Raw genomic sequence first — 16,261 nt, forward strand, 5'->3', positions numbered from 1 at the left:
CTGGATTGCAGGTTCGGTCCCCAATAGGGTCATGTGCAATAGGGAACCAACTGATATTTCTCTCCCTCTTTTACTCCCTCCCTTCCCCTCTCTCTAAAAATAAATTTTAAAAATCTTTTTTAAAAATCACATACTGAGTGTTGAGGTTCTATTTAGTAAACAGTGTTTCTCCATATTAGTCCAATGCCCACAAGCATTAGAATCAGCTGTGGATCTAGTTTTAAAATGTAAATTTTTGAGCAAGGCTGTCTACAGTTCTGATTCGGGGCTAACATTCTGATGTAGGGCCAGAGGGGTGAGGCTAAAATGTGTGAGGTAATTCTTACACATTTTAAAGATAAAAACAACTCTTTTAGAACATAAAACCCAAGGCAAAAATGATGGAAAGACAGGCGAGAGTTAAGTCACAGAGAGCCTTTTAATCATGGCAACGAACTAGATTGTGTCCTCTGGGCCAGCGGTTCTCTCAGTGTGGTCCCAGGACATGCAGCTGCAGCATCAACTAGAAATTTGTTGGGAGCTCAAATCGTCAGCCCCATCGATTTTAACATGACTCCTAAAGACAACGGGAACCATTGAAAGATTTCAGGTAAAAGAAAGATATGGTCACATCTGCATTTCACACAAATTACACAGGCTGAACGGTGGAGGATTATTTAGAAGAAGCCAAACTTGGAGTGAGACCACTACGGAGGCGACCAGGTGTAAAGTCAGAGGGCTTTGATGGCACCATATCGTTTCTAGAGAGATTTTTTTTTTAAAGATTTTATTTACTTATTTTTAGAGAGAGGGGTCAGAAGGGAGAAAAAGAAGGAGAGAAATGTCAATGTGTGAGAGAAACATCCATTGGTTGCCTCTCGCACCCGCCCCCCCCCCGCCCCCCCGCCCACCGGAGGCCTGACACACAGCTCAGGCATGTGCTCTGACCGGGAATAGAACCCACGACCTGTGCCTTTGCCTCTGGCCATGATATCCTGAAGCTTCAGGGGATCTATTGCCCAACCTCCATTTTCCTGATTCCCCAGAGCACACAGCCATGAAGAACTCACATACAAATACCAAGAAGCATGAAAAGGATTCTTAAATGGCTGCTCACTGTACATCCTAGAAGTTCCATGGAGATAGACGAGAAATCGCCCTACCAGTCAGAACATGAAATAAGAGGAGAGGACATTGTGGCCATCCTATAATCATTTGGGATTAAAAAAAAATTGTTAAATCCCTAGGAATCCAAGTTGCTAGTGGTTCTCAACAGTGGACAATTTTATCCCCAAATGGACCTTTGACAATGTCTGCAGACATTATTAGTGGTTACAGCCAGGGTGGGGGCATGGTATTGGCATCCGATGGGCCAGAGAGGCTGCTAAACATCGTGCAGTGCCTGGGACAGCTCCCCCAAACACGGAATTATCCAGCCCAAAATGTCCACTGTACCAAGGCTGAGAATCCTTGGGCAATCCCAGGCTCACAAGAGTCCTTAACTGACCTCAGACTTGCCCAAGGAGCCACTTAAAGCCCAAAATCAAAGCCTCTGTCTTTAGATGTCCTGACTGAGTGCCTAAGAATCCTAGACATCTGTGAACCCAGGATGGAGACTCCAAAGATGCCCAGAGAAAGCGGGAAATGTGGAAAAAGTCCCTGATCCTCCCACAATGACCTCTGAATCAGCTGGGAGTTTCTGAACCATCTCTTAATTCTGGGTCATCGGGAAAGCCCACAGCTTGACTTACAAGGGGCATGTGCTTGGAGATAAAGTGGTAATTTTAGGGACTCCCCAGGATATTCCTGGGAATGTAGGGTAAAGTTATTCCTAATGGCCTTAGAAAATGATAACCCAGCTAATGAAGCTCTGTCTAAATATCAGAGAGAGCATACTGCAGAAGGGAAGGAAGAGGCAGGCATATGCAGGAGGGATGTCCAAAGCACATTTGTAACTAGGAACTCTGCCCTGGGATGAACTCTGAGAGCTGGCCTCCTGAACAAGCATTCCAGGTGCTTAATTATTTGCCTGAGAGAGAGGGCTGGCCAATGTGGAAAGTACATTGTTCATCCAAAGAACTCTGAAGGTAGAAAGAGACCCGATGTCCATGCTGAGACTTCCATGTGAGCCTTGCATGGCTTGTTACAAGCCACACACATTAGAAAACCTACAACCCTGATTATCTTAAATACTATCATTTTTATTGCTTTATTTGAAAATGGTCTCTAATTCATCATTCTAAGTGTTTCTCTAAAAGATGATCAACTGATTGTGGGTGCTCATTTTGGGGGGGGGGTTTGTTGTTGTTAATGGCAAAATTTATTTTTCCTCAGATTTCCTATGTTCTAAAATATGGTCAGGAAATACAAAGTCCAATGGTCATCTCTCTATTTCCTTGGCTCCCTTGCTTTTTCCCGTATATTCCTACCCAATATCTATGCTGTACGGTTTGGGGAGAATTACATAAAATAAGATTGGTCAGAAAGGCATCCCAATACCTAGCATACAGTAAGATGTTCCATATGCTAGTATCATCACCACCAGCAGCAGCAATAGCACCTGAGATTTCCAGATCCCAGAGTTGCAACTCTGACTCCCAGGTGGGAAGCGAGCCCATGCCTTACTGCTCTATTTCTCCTGCCTCTATCATCTCCATCTCCTGGCAGCTAAATCTACTTCTGAGTCCAACCAGTAGATTTAGTGCTGTTTTTCAGCCAACCTTGATAAAAACAAGATATACATCAACCATCTTCAGCTACTTTCAGCAGGGCTTGATGTTAACCCTCTTTTTCTGGAGGCATGTCTGGTAGCCTAGCCCACCTGCAGAACTCAAGCACCTCATGACAGTCTTTCACCTTTAGCCAGTCCAGAAGTCCAGTGCCCCATGGGTGAGCGTCCGTGTGGATACAGACATAGCATTACTTTTGTCCTACATGACATGATGGCACAATCCTTTGGCCAAGCTTCCAGAGAAGGGAAGAAATGATTTACAGAGAGTGTGGGGCTGAAAGACTGCACATACGGCAAACCTCAAGTGGAAAATATTGAGCCCTCTCTCCAGTACTTCCCTACCCTGGGCCCCTAAGTCAGTCCTGCCTTCCTCAGCACTTTATATTTAGGGTTGTCGTGATCTTTCATTCCGAACAAAATTTCTTTTGTATTCTAAAAGAAACTTTACCCTTCCGCAAAAAAAAAAAAAAAAAAAAAAAACAACTCCAAGTCTTTCTGGAAATGTAACTACTATAACATAACAATGCTCCAATTCACTCATTTGGTGTCCAACTATGTCTTTTATAGACATGTGACATAAGATATAATATTGATACATGCCATTAATATTTATGTTAGCTGAGGTTACTAGTTTACGACAATGTATAACACTACTGACAACATAAGAACATTAAAAACAGCTCTGCTATCTGCTAATTTTATGACTTCTATTATCATGTAATTAATGCATAGAGTGAAAAATGTATGTGGAACATCGATTTGGGGGAGAATGAATCAGGAAGGTAAAGAGATTGGAAAGAGAAAATCTAGTTAGGGGCTGTTGGGAAAATAAAAAAAAAAGTGATGAAGACATGAATCAAAATTATAATTTGGTATTTGCAATTAAACCTAATAAATGCATAGCTAAATCCCAAAATATTGTCACTTTTCCAGATCTGCAGATTCCCTGGCCTTAGAAGAACATAATCCTTATTTCCCTAGCCCACACTCCTCACTGAGGCAAGTTACTTTGTTATTGATTTCAGCACAGAGCAGCCAGACAGGCGCTTCTCCCTGAGTCTTGGCCCAACTTCCTCCCTGCCTGGAGCCCGGAAGGCATCCCTGGACAGGGGCAAAGCAGGACACTTTGCTGTGACCTCTCTAGCCACAGCCTCTCATCAGGGAGTGGTCACCTGTCATGAACCGTATTCAAAACCAGGAGCCAAGGTGTGGTCCAAGCTCCTTTAAGCTCAAGGGTTTGGGGGCTACGAGTGAGTCCCCAAAGAAGAGTTCAGAAGAGGAGCATGGAAGTGGGGTGGCCCACAAGAGGGGGATTCCTCCTCTGCCTCGCTGTCAGCCTTCTGCTTCAAGGTAAGATGGGGCAAGAACAGGGAAGCCTAGAGTGTGGTTCTGAAGAATCTAGAAATTCCCCTCTAGCGTCTGAAGGACATCCAAATTAACATGTTAAATATTTCTTCCATGATATCTCTGTCTTGGTTTCCTTTTGGTGACAGATAGAAAGGCATTCCACTAATCAGGGCACACAGCCTTCCTCTATCCCCACCTGATAGGCATCTACAAAACTGTCCCATTTCGCCCCCTCTCCAATTCCACCTTTTCATCACCTTCCAATGTCCCTTCCACCACAGGTCATCCCACTCGCCCTCATCTCTTCTTCCTTTGATATGGTATTTGTGAAAGAGTAGCCACTAATTTTAAACATGCCCTGAATGAGTAAGTAAAACAGCAACAGATAGTGAGGAAACAGCTGAGGCAGAAGTAAGTGGATATTCTGCTTCCATGAGGGAATATTTGCTCCCAGTCAGGGTACATACCTTAAATATAATGGAGATGAAGAGGAGCAGGCAGAGAAAACGATCACATAAAGATGAAAATGCAGCAAAGATTCTGCTCAGGTACCACCCAGACTGCTTCCTAGCCATGACCATGAGGCAATACCGCAGAAGCCTCACAGTGTGATTGGTGTATGGTAAATGCTCAGTGGTATCACGTAATGATCCCGGTGCTGGAAACAAACCCCAAGATATCTGAGATGAGCAAAATAGAAATGCATAGCATCAAGGTAAACATCCATTCAGAATACCTGCTACATATTTCCCATATCTACCTAGTTAGTGCAGTTGCTTACTTCTCTTATCTTTTCGATAAATCAGTTCCTGAGGAAGAAATGTCTCTGAGGAAGAAATGCAGAAGAGAAATACATAAAAGCAGTCTAAATGACTGGTTTTAGGACAGTGCTCAGCAGCGCTACTAAGTAGACCCAAGGGGCTTGTGATAGGTACCCTGGAAGACTCCTTGAAGTGGCTGCCATTGCACCAAAGCTTATTTGCATATAGATTTGGGCAGGTTTTGCATGAGGATGAGACAATGGGAGTGAGGATAGAGCACTGACTCAGTTCACCACATTGACTTCCACCATTTGCCTACCAGACCAGCTCATCCTCTCTGGCCCTGGCAGGAAGGGCTTTTGCCTTGGGGAGGTTGGCACAGGAAGGATTCACTTGTTCCTCCCAATATGTCCCCTGGCAAGAGGCCCTCTCTCACAGAGTCTACTCTCTGCAGGAAGAGGCGACAATTTCACCATCAATTGCTCAGGGTTTGACCAACATGGGGTGGATCCTGCTGCCTTCCGGCCAGTGTTCGACAGAAAGGCCTTTCGTCCAGTCATCAATTACAGCACCCCCACCCATGTCAACATCTCCTTCACCCTGTCTGCCATCCTGGAAGTGGTAAGACCTGGCCCCCACCTAACATAGCTTCTTTAAAAACAAAAAAATTTTTTATATTTATTCTTAGAGAGATGGGAAGGAGGGTGAAAGAGAGGGAGAGAAATATCAATGTGAAAGAGAAACATCTATCCATTGCCTCTCATATGCACCCTAACAGGGGACCAAACCCACAACCCAGGCATGGGCCCTGACCAGGAATCGAACCAGTAAACTTTCTGTTTGTGGGACGATGCTCCAACTAACTGAGCCACACCAGCCAGGGCTCCATAGCTTCTATTAAGGAACAAGGATCTTCTGCCCTGTTGACCCAGCATTGTACTGGTCCAGTGGTGAACAATAGATACTCTGAATGGATTTCGTATAAGTAGAGTAGTATCTTATGAGATAGGGAGACATAAAGTAGAAGGCTACAGTGATATATTTTTCAGTAAGGATTTCTCCTTGACCCCTATTCTTTCTGGATGTTTCAGAAGGAAGTGGTCTGTCTGTCAATTAAAACCTGAATTGTATCTAGATACAAGAGGAGACAAGTAAGGAAACATTTAGAACTATCCCTGGCTCAATAAATTAGTAAATATCAGTAAGATTATGAGGTGGGGGGTGGGTCAAGTCTTTTTGCACTAATAATCCTGAATGGGAATTTTTTTTACCAGGATGTACAGCTCCAGCTTCTGACGTCATTCCTGTGGATTAATTTGGTAAGGCAGATTCAACTGCCCCTTCCCACTTCCATTTATAAGTTTTGTTTGAGAAGTGATTTAAAGGTTTTCCAATCCAAACCTCTACCCAATGTATAAATCTTTCTGAGACCAAATAACTCCATTTTGAACTGTGGTGATACAAATCTCCCTGAACAGCTTAGGAAGGTAGAAACGGTGACCCAAGAAAATGGCCAAGTGGTTGCAAGCCAATCTTTTGGTGTGTTCCTGGGCCTACGTGGTATTAGGATACATTTAAGGTCAGCCTGAACCAAAGGCCATTCAATGGCACTTTGTCATTGTCAATGACACCTGGCTGGATAAAGAGGAGGAGGTAGGCTGTGGTCATTAGGGACATGACTGGAGATAGAAGATCAGAGTTTAAAAAAGAACGGGAAAGTCAGGAGAGGTTGACTGGACAAGCTCCATCATCTCTCACCTCTGTTTCCCACTGCCCTGCCTACAGATGTGGGACAATCCTTTCATCAGTTGGAACCACGAAGAGTGTGTTGGCATCACGGAATTCACTGTATCAGCAGAAAACCTTTGGCTCCCAGATATCTTCATTGTGGAAGCGTGCGTATCTGGGCTGGGGAAAGCCAGCATGGAGCCCATCTGCAAAGCACAGCCTAGGGTCAAGTGCAGGGCACAGGGACAGTAAAAGATTCAGACAGTGACATGATTTTAATTAATTGACTCCCACAAAACACTATGAGGAGTAGAAGAGACAAGGTGAAGTGACATTAGAGAAATAACCCAAAAGGAGAGCACAATGGGGGAGACCTAGGAAGAAAGGGAGATGAAAGCTGATTAAGGTGCCCATAGCACCCACCTCTCCTTCCCTCTCACAAGCAGCATGGATGTGGATCGGCCACCTCCAGGTCTCTCTGCGTATGTCAGCAGTGAAGGTCGAATAAGGTATGATAGGCCAGTGCGGGTGGCCAGCATCTGTAACCTGGACATCTTCTACTTCCCTTTCGACCAACAGAACTGCACCTTCACCTTCACTTCCTTCCTCTACACAGGTGAGCGAGACACATTTTGGCACCTATTTAAGATTCAGGTGATATTTAAGTGGTATAAGTATTAGGGAAAGTTTTAGATCGGTGTTTCTCAACTGTGGCTGCCCACAAAAGCTTTTAAAAAATACCAATAACTGCATCACCCTAGAGATTCTAATTTAATTGTTCCAGGTGGGGGCTCAGTTACTGTTATTTTTTATATATCTCCCCAGGTTTTGCTAATGTGCAGAGTTAAGAATTACTGCTTTAATTCCTCAATGAAGTTTTTAAAAAGAAAACAAACTACTGCTTTAGATCTTGAATGGCTCTTGCACTGTATCTGACCCTGAGTTACTGCACCTCTATAATGTTTAGCTCAACCCTTTTAACTTTAATAGGTAACACACTTAAAACACTAAATCAATGTAACTGAATGCCACCAATACCATGTGGCATATTTTAATAAATCAATCATTATAATGGACATGTATGTAACTATAAAAATGTTGAGCTGTTCAAGATTGATTCCACTAAAACAGCATCATACAACTGGGGAAATGAGAAGGAAAATGGGAATGACTCACGTTTTGAGTCATACCCAAAATTCCCATAAAAACTTTGACTCATCCTTGTTTTCAACAACCAACAACAAAAACAAATCAGTGCTGCAGGCCACACGCATAAGAATTGCTGGTCCTTTAACCCACTTCTCAAAAGCTTGATACTCTCCTTTAAAAAGACAAAGAGGAAAATTTACTGAAGAAACTCGGTGGGGGAGGAATTGACTTTTGTGGGCAGAAGGCTTAAGAACACTTGCGGACTGAGCTGCCCTGGCCTCCCTTGCAGTGGACAGCATGCTTCTGGGCATGGACAAGGAAGTGTGGGAGATAACAGACACATCTCGGGACGTCATTCAGACCCAGGGAGAGTGGGAGTTCCTGGGCATCAACAAGGCCGCCCAGAAGCTGTTGGTGGGCAGCAGTATTTACGACCAGATCACATTCTATGTAAGTCCATGCTCTTTGACTTCTGATCTCAATTGTTTTGTGATTTTCCTCTTGATGTAAGGCTCTTTGAGATATAAAAAGAAGCTTTAGAAATGGTAAATACACAACAAGTATACAGATGGCTGTAGAATTGTGAACCTGAAACCTGTATAATTTTGTTAACCCAGTGTCACCCCAGTAAATTAAAAGAAAAAATAAAGGAAAATTTAGGGGGGTGAGCACCTGCTCCCCATTCCACCCTATACCCTAATGGCCCTAAAGAAGGATCCCCACGCCCTCCACCTTGCACAGAGGAGGAGTGGCTGGGTTTGTACAAGAATGGAGCAGCCACCATTTGGTGGTACAAAGGGCCCTACTTGCCCCTAAACATTTACAGTTGTATTCCTAGCAGGTTGAACACACAGAAAAAATTAGAAAACAAATTCGGGGAACTTCTGTAGAAGGGCATGTGTTACCTAAAGAGATCATCCCATAGACAGTGGAACAGCAAGCACATCATCAAGGATTAGACAAATATACATACAGTGGAGCCCCTGGCATCAGTTTAATTGCCACATTCTCCACACTCTCTCCTCCCTACCAGGTGGCCATCCGGCGCAGACCCAGACTCTATGTCATAAACCTTCTGGTGCCTAGTAGCTTTCTGGTTGCCATCGATGCTCTCAGCTTCTACCTGCCAGCAGAAAGCGAGAACCGCGCCCCATTCAAGATAACCCTTCTGCTGGGCTACAACGTCTTCCTGCTCATGATGAATGACTTACTCCCTGCCAGAGGCACCCCTCTCATCAGTACGGCTCCTCCCACTTTCCAGGGAAGCAAAGGCAGCAGAGGACAGCCTGGGGAACCTGGGGAACCAGCTGTCTCTTCACTTAAGGAGGAAAGGGGTTCTGCAGAAAGATTTAATTTGGGGAAAGAGTCAGAAGAAAAGTGTAAAAATGATTTGCCCTGGTTTACTTATACTTTGCTTTGCCCTCAGGTGTCTACTTTGCTCTCTGTCTGTCACTGATGGTGCTCAGCCTGCTAGAGACCATCTTCATCACCTACCTGCTGCACCTGGCCACCACCCAGCCCCCACCCATGCCCCGGTGGCTCCATTCCCTGCTTCTGCACTGCACCAGCCCAACAAAATGCTGTCCCACTGCTCCCCAGAAGAGAAACAAGAACCTGGGCCTCACCCCAGCCCACCCCCCTGGTAAGGAAGTCAGCTCTGCCCACACTTCCTCTTGCAAAACCTCCACTCCTGCTCCTGCCTCCTTCCCTGTTCCTCTCCCTCCACGTGTGACCTTTGCAGCCTATGGCTAGGCCTCTGTTTTTCTCTGCAGGTCTGAAGGAGCCTGTGGAGTTTGTGGGGAAGGTGCTGGGACCCCAAGAGGCAGAGTTAAATAGGTTCCCTGGTTCATCAAGGGGTCAGCAGGAAGAAAAAACCCAACAGCAGCACTTGGTCAGCCTGTGGGTGCAGTTCAGCCACATGATGGACACCCTGCTGTTCCGCCTCTACCTGCTCTTCATGGCCACCTCCATCATCACAGTCATCACCCTCTGGAACACCTAGATGTACATCCACATCTGTCTCTCCCTGCAAACCACAGCTTGAGTTTCTCCTTGCCTTAGAGCCAGCCAGACCCTGGCTTCTTTCCTAATCTTAGCTACTTATCCCCAGTGACCACCATGTCCTCTTCTATATTCCCAAAACTCCAACACAGCCCTACCGAGTAGGTTCAGAACAGCCATGGTCCTCTCATACGCCATGGTCCTCATTCCCGCACACTAAAAGTGCACACTGAAAGCCACACCTGACTTCTGACTCCTTTATCAACAGAGGTCCAGATCAGTGGAATCTCTCCTTGATTGACTGTCCCAATAAACGACTTTCTAGGGAGCACTGGCCCTTCGGTACATTTATGGTAGGTCCACAAACACTGTGGTGGAGAGTCTCTTGCAGAAGCTTTGATACTTCACCCTAAACAGGTGCAATATGATTTGACTGTAAGTTTTCCAGACACTTTCAGAGTTTAAAAGAATAAAAAGATCAAGTCTCATTTGCAAGAAATTACTATAAAATCGTTATAATTGCAAAATAATCCTTTCACCATCATTTCCATTTTATTTTTCTTTATCTCTCTCATTGCTAAAATTGCTCTTTGAAAGAAATGTTGGGTCATTGTTTTATTCCTATAGGTTCTTCTAATTTCACAAAATCAAACAGAGAGGGCCTTCTGAATATACATGCTTGGAGGAGGGCCAGGAAGACATTTGGGGACCTCATTTAAAAAGTTGAAGTTAAATAAGTTGTCATACCATCACAGGAAGAAATGCTTTGTAGCCATTTAAAGTGAGAATATAGATCTATGTTAATAAACATGGAAACAGATCTATAACATATAAAGTGGAGAACACAAGTTACAAAACAGTATGTATACATTACTTCTATTAAAAAGAGAGAGAGAGAACATTAGAGAGGACTGAGGAGAAAATATATGGAGACACTAAAACAGTGAGTAGACATTTCCATAACATACAAAGTGATCCCTTCGATATTTTCAGTACGCACCTAGCACCGCATATAGTGATTGCAATATTATTGACTGTATTCTCTATACTGTATTTTACATCCCCGTGACTATTATGTAACTACCAATTTGTACTTTTTAATCCCTTTGCCTTTTTCACCCATCCCCTCCAATCCTTTCCCACCTGGCATCTGTGAAAATGTTTTATCTATGAATCTGTTGCTCTTCTGCTTGTTCATTTATTTTATTTTTTAGATTCCACATATAAATGAAATCACATGGCATTTATTTTTCCCTGTCTGACTTGTTTCGCTCAACACAGTACTTTCTAGATCCATCCGTGTTGTTGCAGATGACAAGCTTCCATTTTTTTTAACTCTTGCCCAGCAAAGCTGTAGTTTAGAATTGAAGGACAGATAAAGAACTTTCCAGGCAAGAAAAAGCTAAAGGAGTTTATCAGCATCAAACCAGGATTACGAGAAATGTTAAAGGATCTTATTTCAGAAGAATAAAAATAAATAAAAATATGAATACTAAAATGGCAATAAAGACATATCTATCAACAATTACTTTAAATGAAAATGAATTAAATACTTCAAACAAAAGACATACGGTGGCTGAAGGATAACAAAACAAGACCTTTACATATGTTGTCTGTAAGAGGCTCACTTCAGATCAAAAGGCACATACAGACTAAAATGAAAGTAAAGGAATGGAAAAGATATTTTATGAAAATGAAAATGGGGGGGGAAGCTGTGTTAGCACTACTTAACACTAGACAAAATGGACTTTAAAACAAAGGCTATATATAACAAGAGACAAAAAAGGACCTAGCAATTTCACTTCTGGGTATTTATTTGAAGAAACCCAAAACACTAAATTGAAAAGATATATACATCTATATGTTCATTGCAGTATTATATACAAAAGCCAAAATATGGAAGCAACCTAAGTATCCATCAGTAGATGAATGGATAAAGAAGAAGTGGTAAATATATACAATGGAATAAAACCCCCTAGTTTTGGGGTTTTTTTTTAAGAGTTTCTTATTAATAGTACTTCAGCCCTGGGCAGGTAGCTTAGATGGTGTATCCTCCTGATACGCCAAGGTTTACGGTTCCATCTCTGGTCAGGGGACATATGAAAAACAACCAATGAATGCATAAATGAGTGGAACAACAGCAACAACAAAAAATAGTACTTCACACCTTCACCTGGGGAGGATTCTAACAGTTAGCTGGGAGCAAGGCCCTGAGGAGAGACAGAAGTTGAAAGGGGAAGTGAAAGAATACCAAAGAAAAATATCTGAATTATATTTCAATTCGGTGATTACATTTCAAGGATTTATTTCATTTCTGTCTCCTCTAAGAGAATGTGTTTTCCTAAAGGTTAGGTACAATGTCTCATCCATTTTATAAATCAGTATATGGTGCCATGCCTAACACATCATAGGTGCTTAATACAGGCTTGTTAAATGATTATATGAATGAATGTCAGCCAATCAGGAATCACTATTTTACTAACTCTAAGTGTAATCCCTTTATCCCATCCTGGTATAGTTTTGTTTTTTGGTTTTTTTTAATTTTCACATATCTAATGTGGAAAATTAGTAGCCCATTTTTATGTGTGAACTTAACTATCTTGGAGTTCTTAGAGATGTTTCTTATACTCTAGTGAATTCATTTCTGCTTGCAAATTATCTTATGTTTCCTTCTTTTCATTACTTGGAACCTATTTCTCCTTCAGAAACCCATCCTAGACTTTTGCAGTAACTTAAAATGAAGAGTGTTTACCACATCTTTGAGGAATTTTATATTTCTCTAAATGTTATCTTGCATTTTTTTCTACCTCATCGTTATGTGACTTTACGTGCCAAGGTCATTATAATTGGCAACGTGCTTTGCAAGAGAACAACCTATTCACACATTAGGGTTGAGGTGAGTTTTATAACTGTAAAGCTACAATATGACCTAACAATGAAGCAAAACATTTTAAGCTAGAACTGACCTAGATATATCAGCAGAAATGTTAGGGACATTTCACAACTTAGGAGGCCGTGCTTCTGGTTTCTGATGTCCTCTCATTTAAAAAAATTATATATGTATATATACTCATATATAATTATCTATAGACATTGTGAATTAGCCCTTTTGATGATGTTTATTTCCTTTTCCTCCATTTTCTATTGTAAACCTCTGTTAATCATGTGCATTGGAAATTTACGAAGTCTTTGTAAAAACCATCTTCATTTATGACTTGATAGTTTTCTGTAGTGGTATGCTTTGATTCCTTTCTTTCTATTTTTGTGTATCTACTGTAGCGTTTTGCTTAGTGGTCACCATGAGACTTATATGATGCATCTTTGCATTTTAACAGTCCATTTTAAGCTGATAACAGTTTAACTTCAAACCTATACAAAATCTCTACGATTTATACTCCCTCCCTCCATGTTTTATGTTTTTGACGTCACAATTTACATGCTTTTGTGTATCCATTGACAAATTATTGTAGTTATAGTTATTACTAATTCTTTTGTCTTTTAATCTTTATATTAGAGTCATAAATGATTTACCCACCACTATTATAATATCAGAGTATTCTGAATTTAATGATATATTTACCTTTACCAGTCTTAAACTTTCATGTTTTCATTTTAGTAATTATCATCCTTTTGTTTCAGCTTGAAGAATTTCCTTAAACATTTCTTATAAGGTTGATCTGCTGGTGATGAATTCCTTCAGCTTTTGTCTGTCTAGAAATATATCTCTTTTTCAATTCTAAAGAATTTTGTTGAGTAGAATATTCTTAGTTGGCAATTTTTTTCTTTCAGCACTTTGAAAGATCATTGCACTTACTTGTAGCCTACTCATAGATACAAATCTCTCATAGATACAAATCTCATTGGCTTTCAGAGCCTGATATTTTGTGACTTGACCATCAAGTGGGACCTTAAAAGTTGGGATGCCAGATGTACAGTCCAAACAATTCACTCCTCAAAAGGTTCACTCTAGTTGAGGACTTCCTCCCCATTATATCGTGTTGTGTTAAGGATGGAATGTACGTTGAGAATATGTCTCCATCTTTCCCACCCATTTCCATGTGGGTATTTTCTCATTAACCTGAAGTGTAGGGGTCACTCAGTTAGTTTTGGAATTTCTCTGAGATGGAATTGCTCCAGGTGGCTGGGGAAAGAGGAAAATTTAGAAGATTCCTATGTTACCATCTTGGTCCCTTGTCTAAATTTGGATGTTATGAATTTTTAAAAAGCATTACTTAAATCACAGGAAAGTATGGAGGTATTTGTTTGCTTCTGTAGAAGATAACAAGCTGATTGAAAAAAATATATAAAAATGGCGACTGTGGAACCGGAAACCACTCCTACTCCTAATCCTCCACCTACAGAAGAACAGAAAACAGAATCTAACCAGGAGGTTGCTAACCCAGAACACTATATTAAACATCCTTTACAGAACAGATGGGCACTCCGTTATATAAAAAAAATGATAAAAACAAAACTTGACAGGCAAACCATTGGCTCATCTCTGAGTCTGATACTGTTGAAGACTTTTGGGTTCTGTACAACCATATCCAATTATCTAGTAATTTAACACCTGACTGTGACTACTCACTTTTTAAGGATGGTATTAAGCCTATGTGGGAAGATGAGAAAAACAAATGAGGAGAACAGTGACTAATTATGTTAAGCAAACAGCAGAGACAAAGTGACCTTGATCACTTTTGACTAGAGACACTGCTGTGCCTTATTGGAGAATCTTTTGATGACTACAGTGATGATATATGTGGAGCTGTTGTTAATGTTATAGCTAAAGGTGATAAGATAGCAATATGGACTACTGAATGTGAAAACAGAGATGCTGTTATATGTATAGGAAGGGTATACAAGGAAAGGTTAGGACTTCCTCCAAAGATGATGACTGATTGTCAGTTCCATGCAGACACAGCTACTGAGAGCGGCTCTACCACTAAAAACAGGTCTGCTGTTTAAGAAGGCACCTTCTAAGTATGCTTGTAGGAGACTGTGAACTGAGATTTGGGAGCTGAACCAAAGCCTCTTCAAAAGCAGAGTGGACTGTATTTAAATTTGATTTCCATCTAAATGTTGCAAAGATGTAAGAGAAGTCTCATTCGCCTTTGTCTTGTACTTCTGTTTTCTTTTTTTTTAATTTTGGCTAGAGTGTCCACTTACCCAACCAAAGAATTACATTATACACCGTCCTCAGAATCCATAAATGTGTTTCTGGCCCACTCTGTAATAGCTCCGGAAAATTATGATTACAAACATTTTACCCATCCACCAAGTTGAAAAAGAACTTGCATTTTTATACCTTACAGGAAAAGAATTCTATTTATGTTCCATTGTATGTAGGAGCATATTTTGCTGGTTTGAAAGAAGATGATGCATACCGTTTTCTAACAATTTTATTTGTTGTTGTTGTCTTTTTACAGCATTGTCTTTGCTGTATTCTTGCCGATGGCTGCTAGATTTTAATTTATTTGTTTCCCTACTTGGTAACATTAATGATTCTGATTTCACTTTTTCATTTGCTTGCTTTTGTTTTTTTCCTCATGTAACATTGGTAAAGGATCCAGGAATATGACACAAAGGTGGAATAAATCTTAATTTTGGTCATTCTTTGTGCCCTGACCAGGAATCGAATGGCAACCACTTGGTTTGCAGGATGACACCCAACCAACTGAGCCACACCAGCCAGAGCTGTAAAATTGGATTTTAAAAGACACACCTAAAACACAAAGATACAAAAAGCTAAAGGTAAATGATAGGAAAAAGATATGTAAGCAAATATGAATCAAAAGAAAGCTAGAATGACTCTATCAATATTAGACAAAATCATAACTAAGACAAAAACAATAATTCATAATGAAGATCTCTACATAGTGATAAAATGTTTATTTGGAGGATATAAACATTATAAACTTATATGCATCGAATAAAGTAGCTTCAAAATATATAAAGCAAAAATTAAAAGAATTACAAAGTGATAGATCTATCATTGTAATGAAAGATTTCAACACATCTCAGTGAATGATAACACATTAGTGAAATGATGAGACTTTGACCACACGGTGAATCTTTATTTAATGAGAGTATACAGAACTCTACACTCAACAATAGGATGCACATTCTTTGCAAATGCATATGGAATACTTAGAAAAATTAACTATGTATATTCTATAAAACATCTAAAAATTTAGTAGTAATGAGACTGTGTTCTGTAAATTTACTTTATTATTCTTAACAAACACACAATGCTGATTATGTACCAACAGCACTGTTACAGCATTTTGTAATTATTACCTCATTTACTCCTCATTACAACACTATGAGATAGGAGCTATCAGTATCACCCATTTTACAGAAGAAGAAACTGAGGCAAAGAGGGTAAGTTAAGGCCAAGATCATATAGCTTATAAGCGTGGATCTAGAATTCACTCTGAGGGAGTTTAGCTTTAAAGTTCATACTCTTTTTTTTTCAATTTGTCATGATTTATTCTGTAAGGTAATATAAGCAATAAAACTGAAAACTGCTAATTTCACATAAGATTCCTTGGAATTAAGAAAAGCA

At 40.7% G+C, this 16,261-nt stretch overlaps 1 protein-coding gene and 1 pseudogene across 1 annotated transcript; both read left to right on the plus strand.

Annotated features, from left to right (window-relative positions):
• The first annotated feature begins 3,993 nt into the window (after nt 1–3,993).
• On the plus strand, nt 3,994–9,697 carry LOC129073515 (5-hydroxytryptamine receptor 3C-like). Its single transcript, XM_054577178.1, has 9 exons — nt 3,994–4,060; nt 5,273–5,439; nt 6,093–6,137; nt 6,604–6,713; nt 6,993–7,162; nt 7,985–8,145; nt 8,729–8,933; nt 9,122–9,337; nt 9,468–9,697. The coding sequence occupies exons 1-9, from the start codon at nt 3,994–3,996 to the stop codon at nt 9,695–9,697; spliced, it is 1,371 nt and encodes a 456-aa protein (XP_054433153.1).
• A 4,308-nt stretch (nt 9,698–14,005) lies between these two features.
• On the plus strand, nt 14,006–14,661 carry LOC129073520 (eukaryotic translation initiation factor 4E-like; annotated as a pseudogene).
• The last annotated feature ends 1,600 nt before the right edge of the window (nt 14,662–16,261 follow it).

This window comes from Pteronotus mesoamericanus, unplaced genomic scaffold (genome assembly GCF_021234165.1).
Source record: "Pteronotus mesoamericanus isolate MK-2021 breed Mesoamerican mustached bat unplaced genomic scaffold, CSHL_Meso_final contig_116, whole genome shotgun sequence".
Classification (NCBI taxonomy): Eukaryota; Metazoa; Chordata; class Mammalia; order Chiroptera; family Mormoopidae; genus Pteronotus; species Pteronotus mesoamericanus.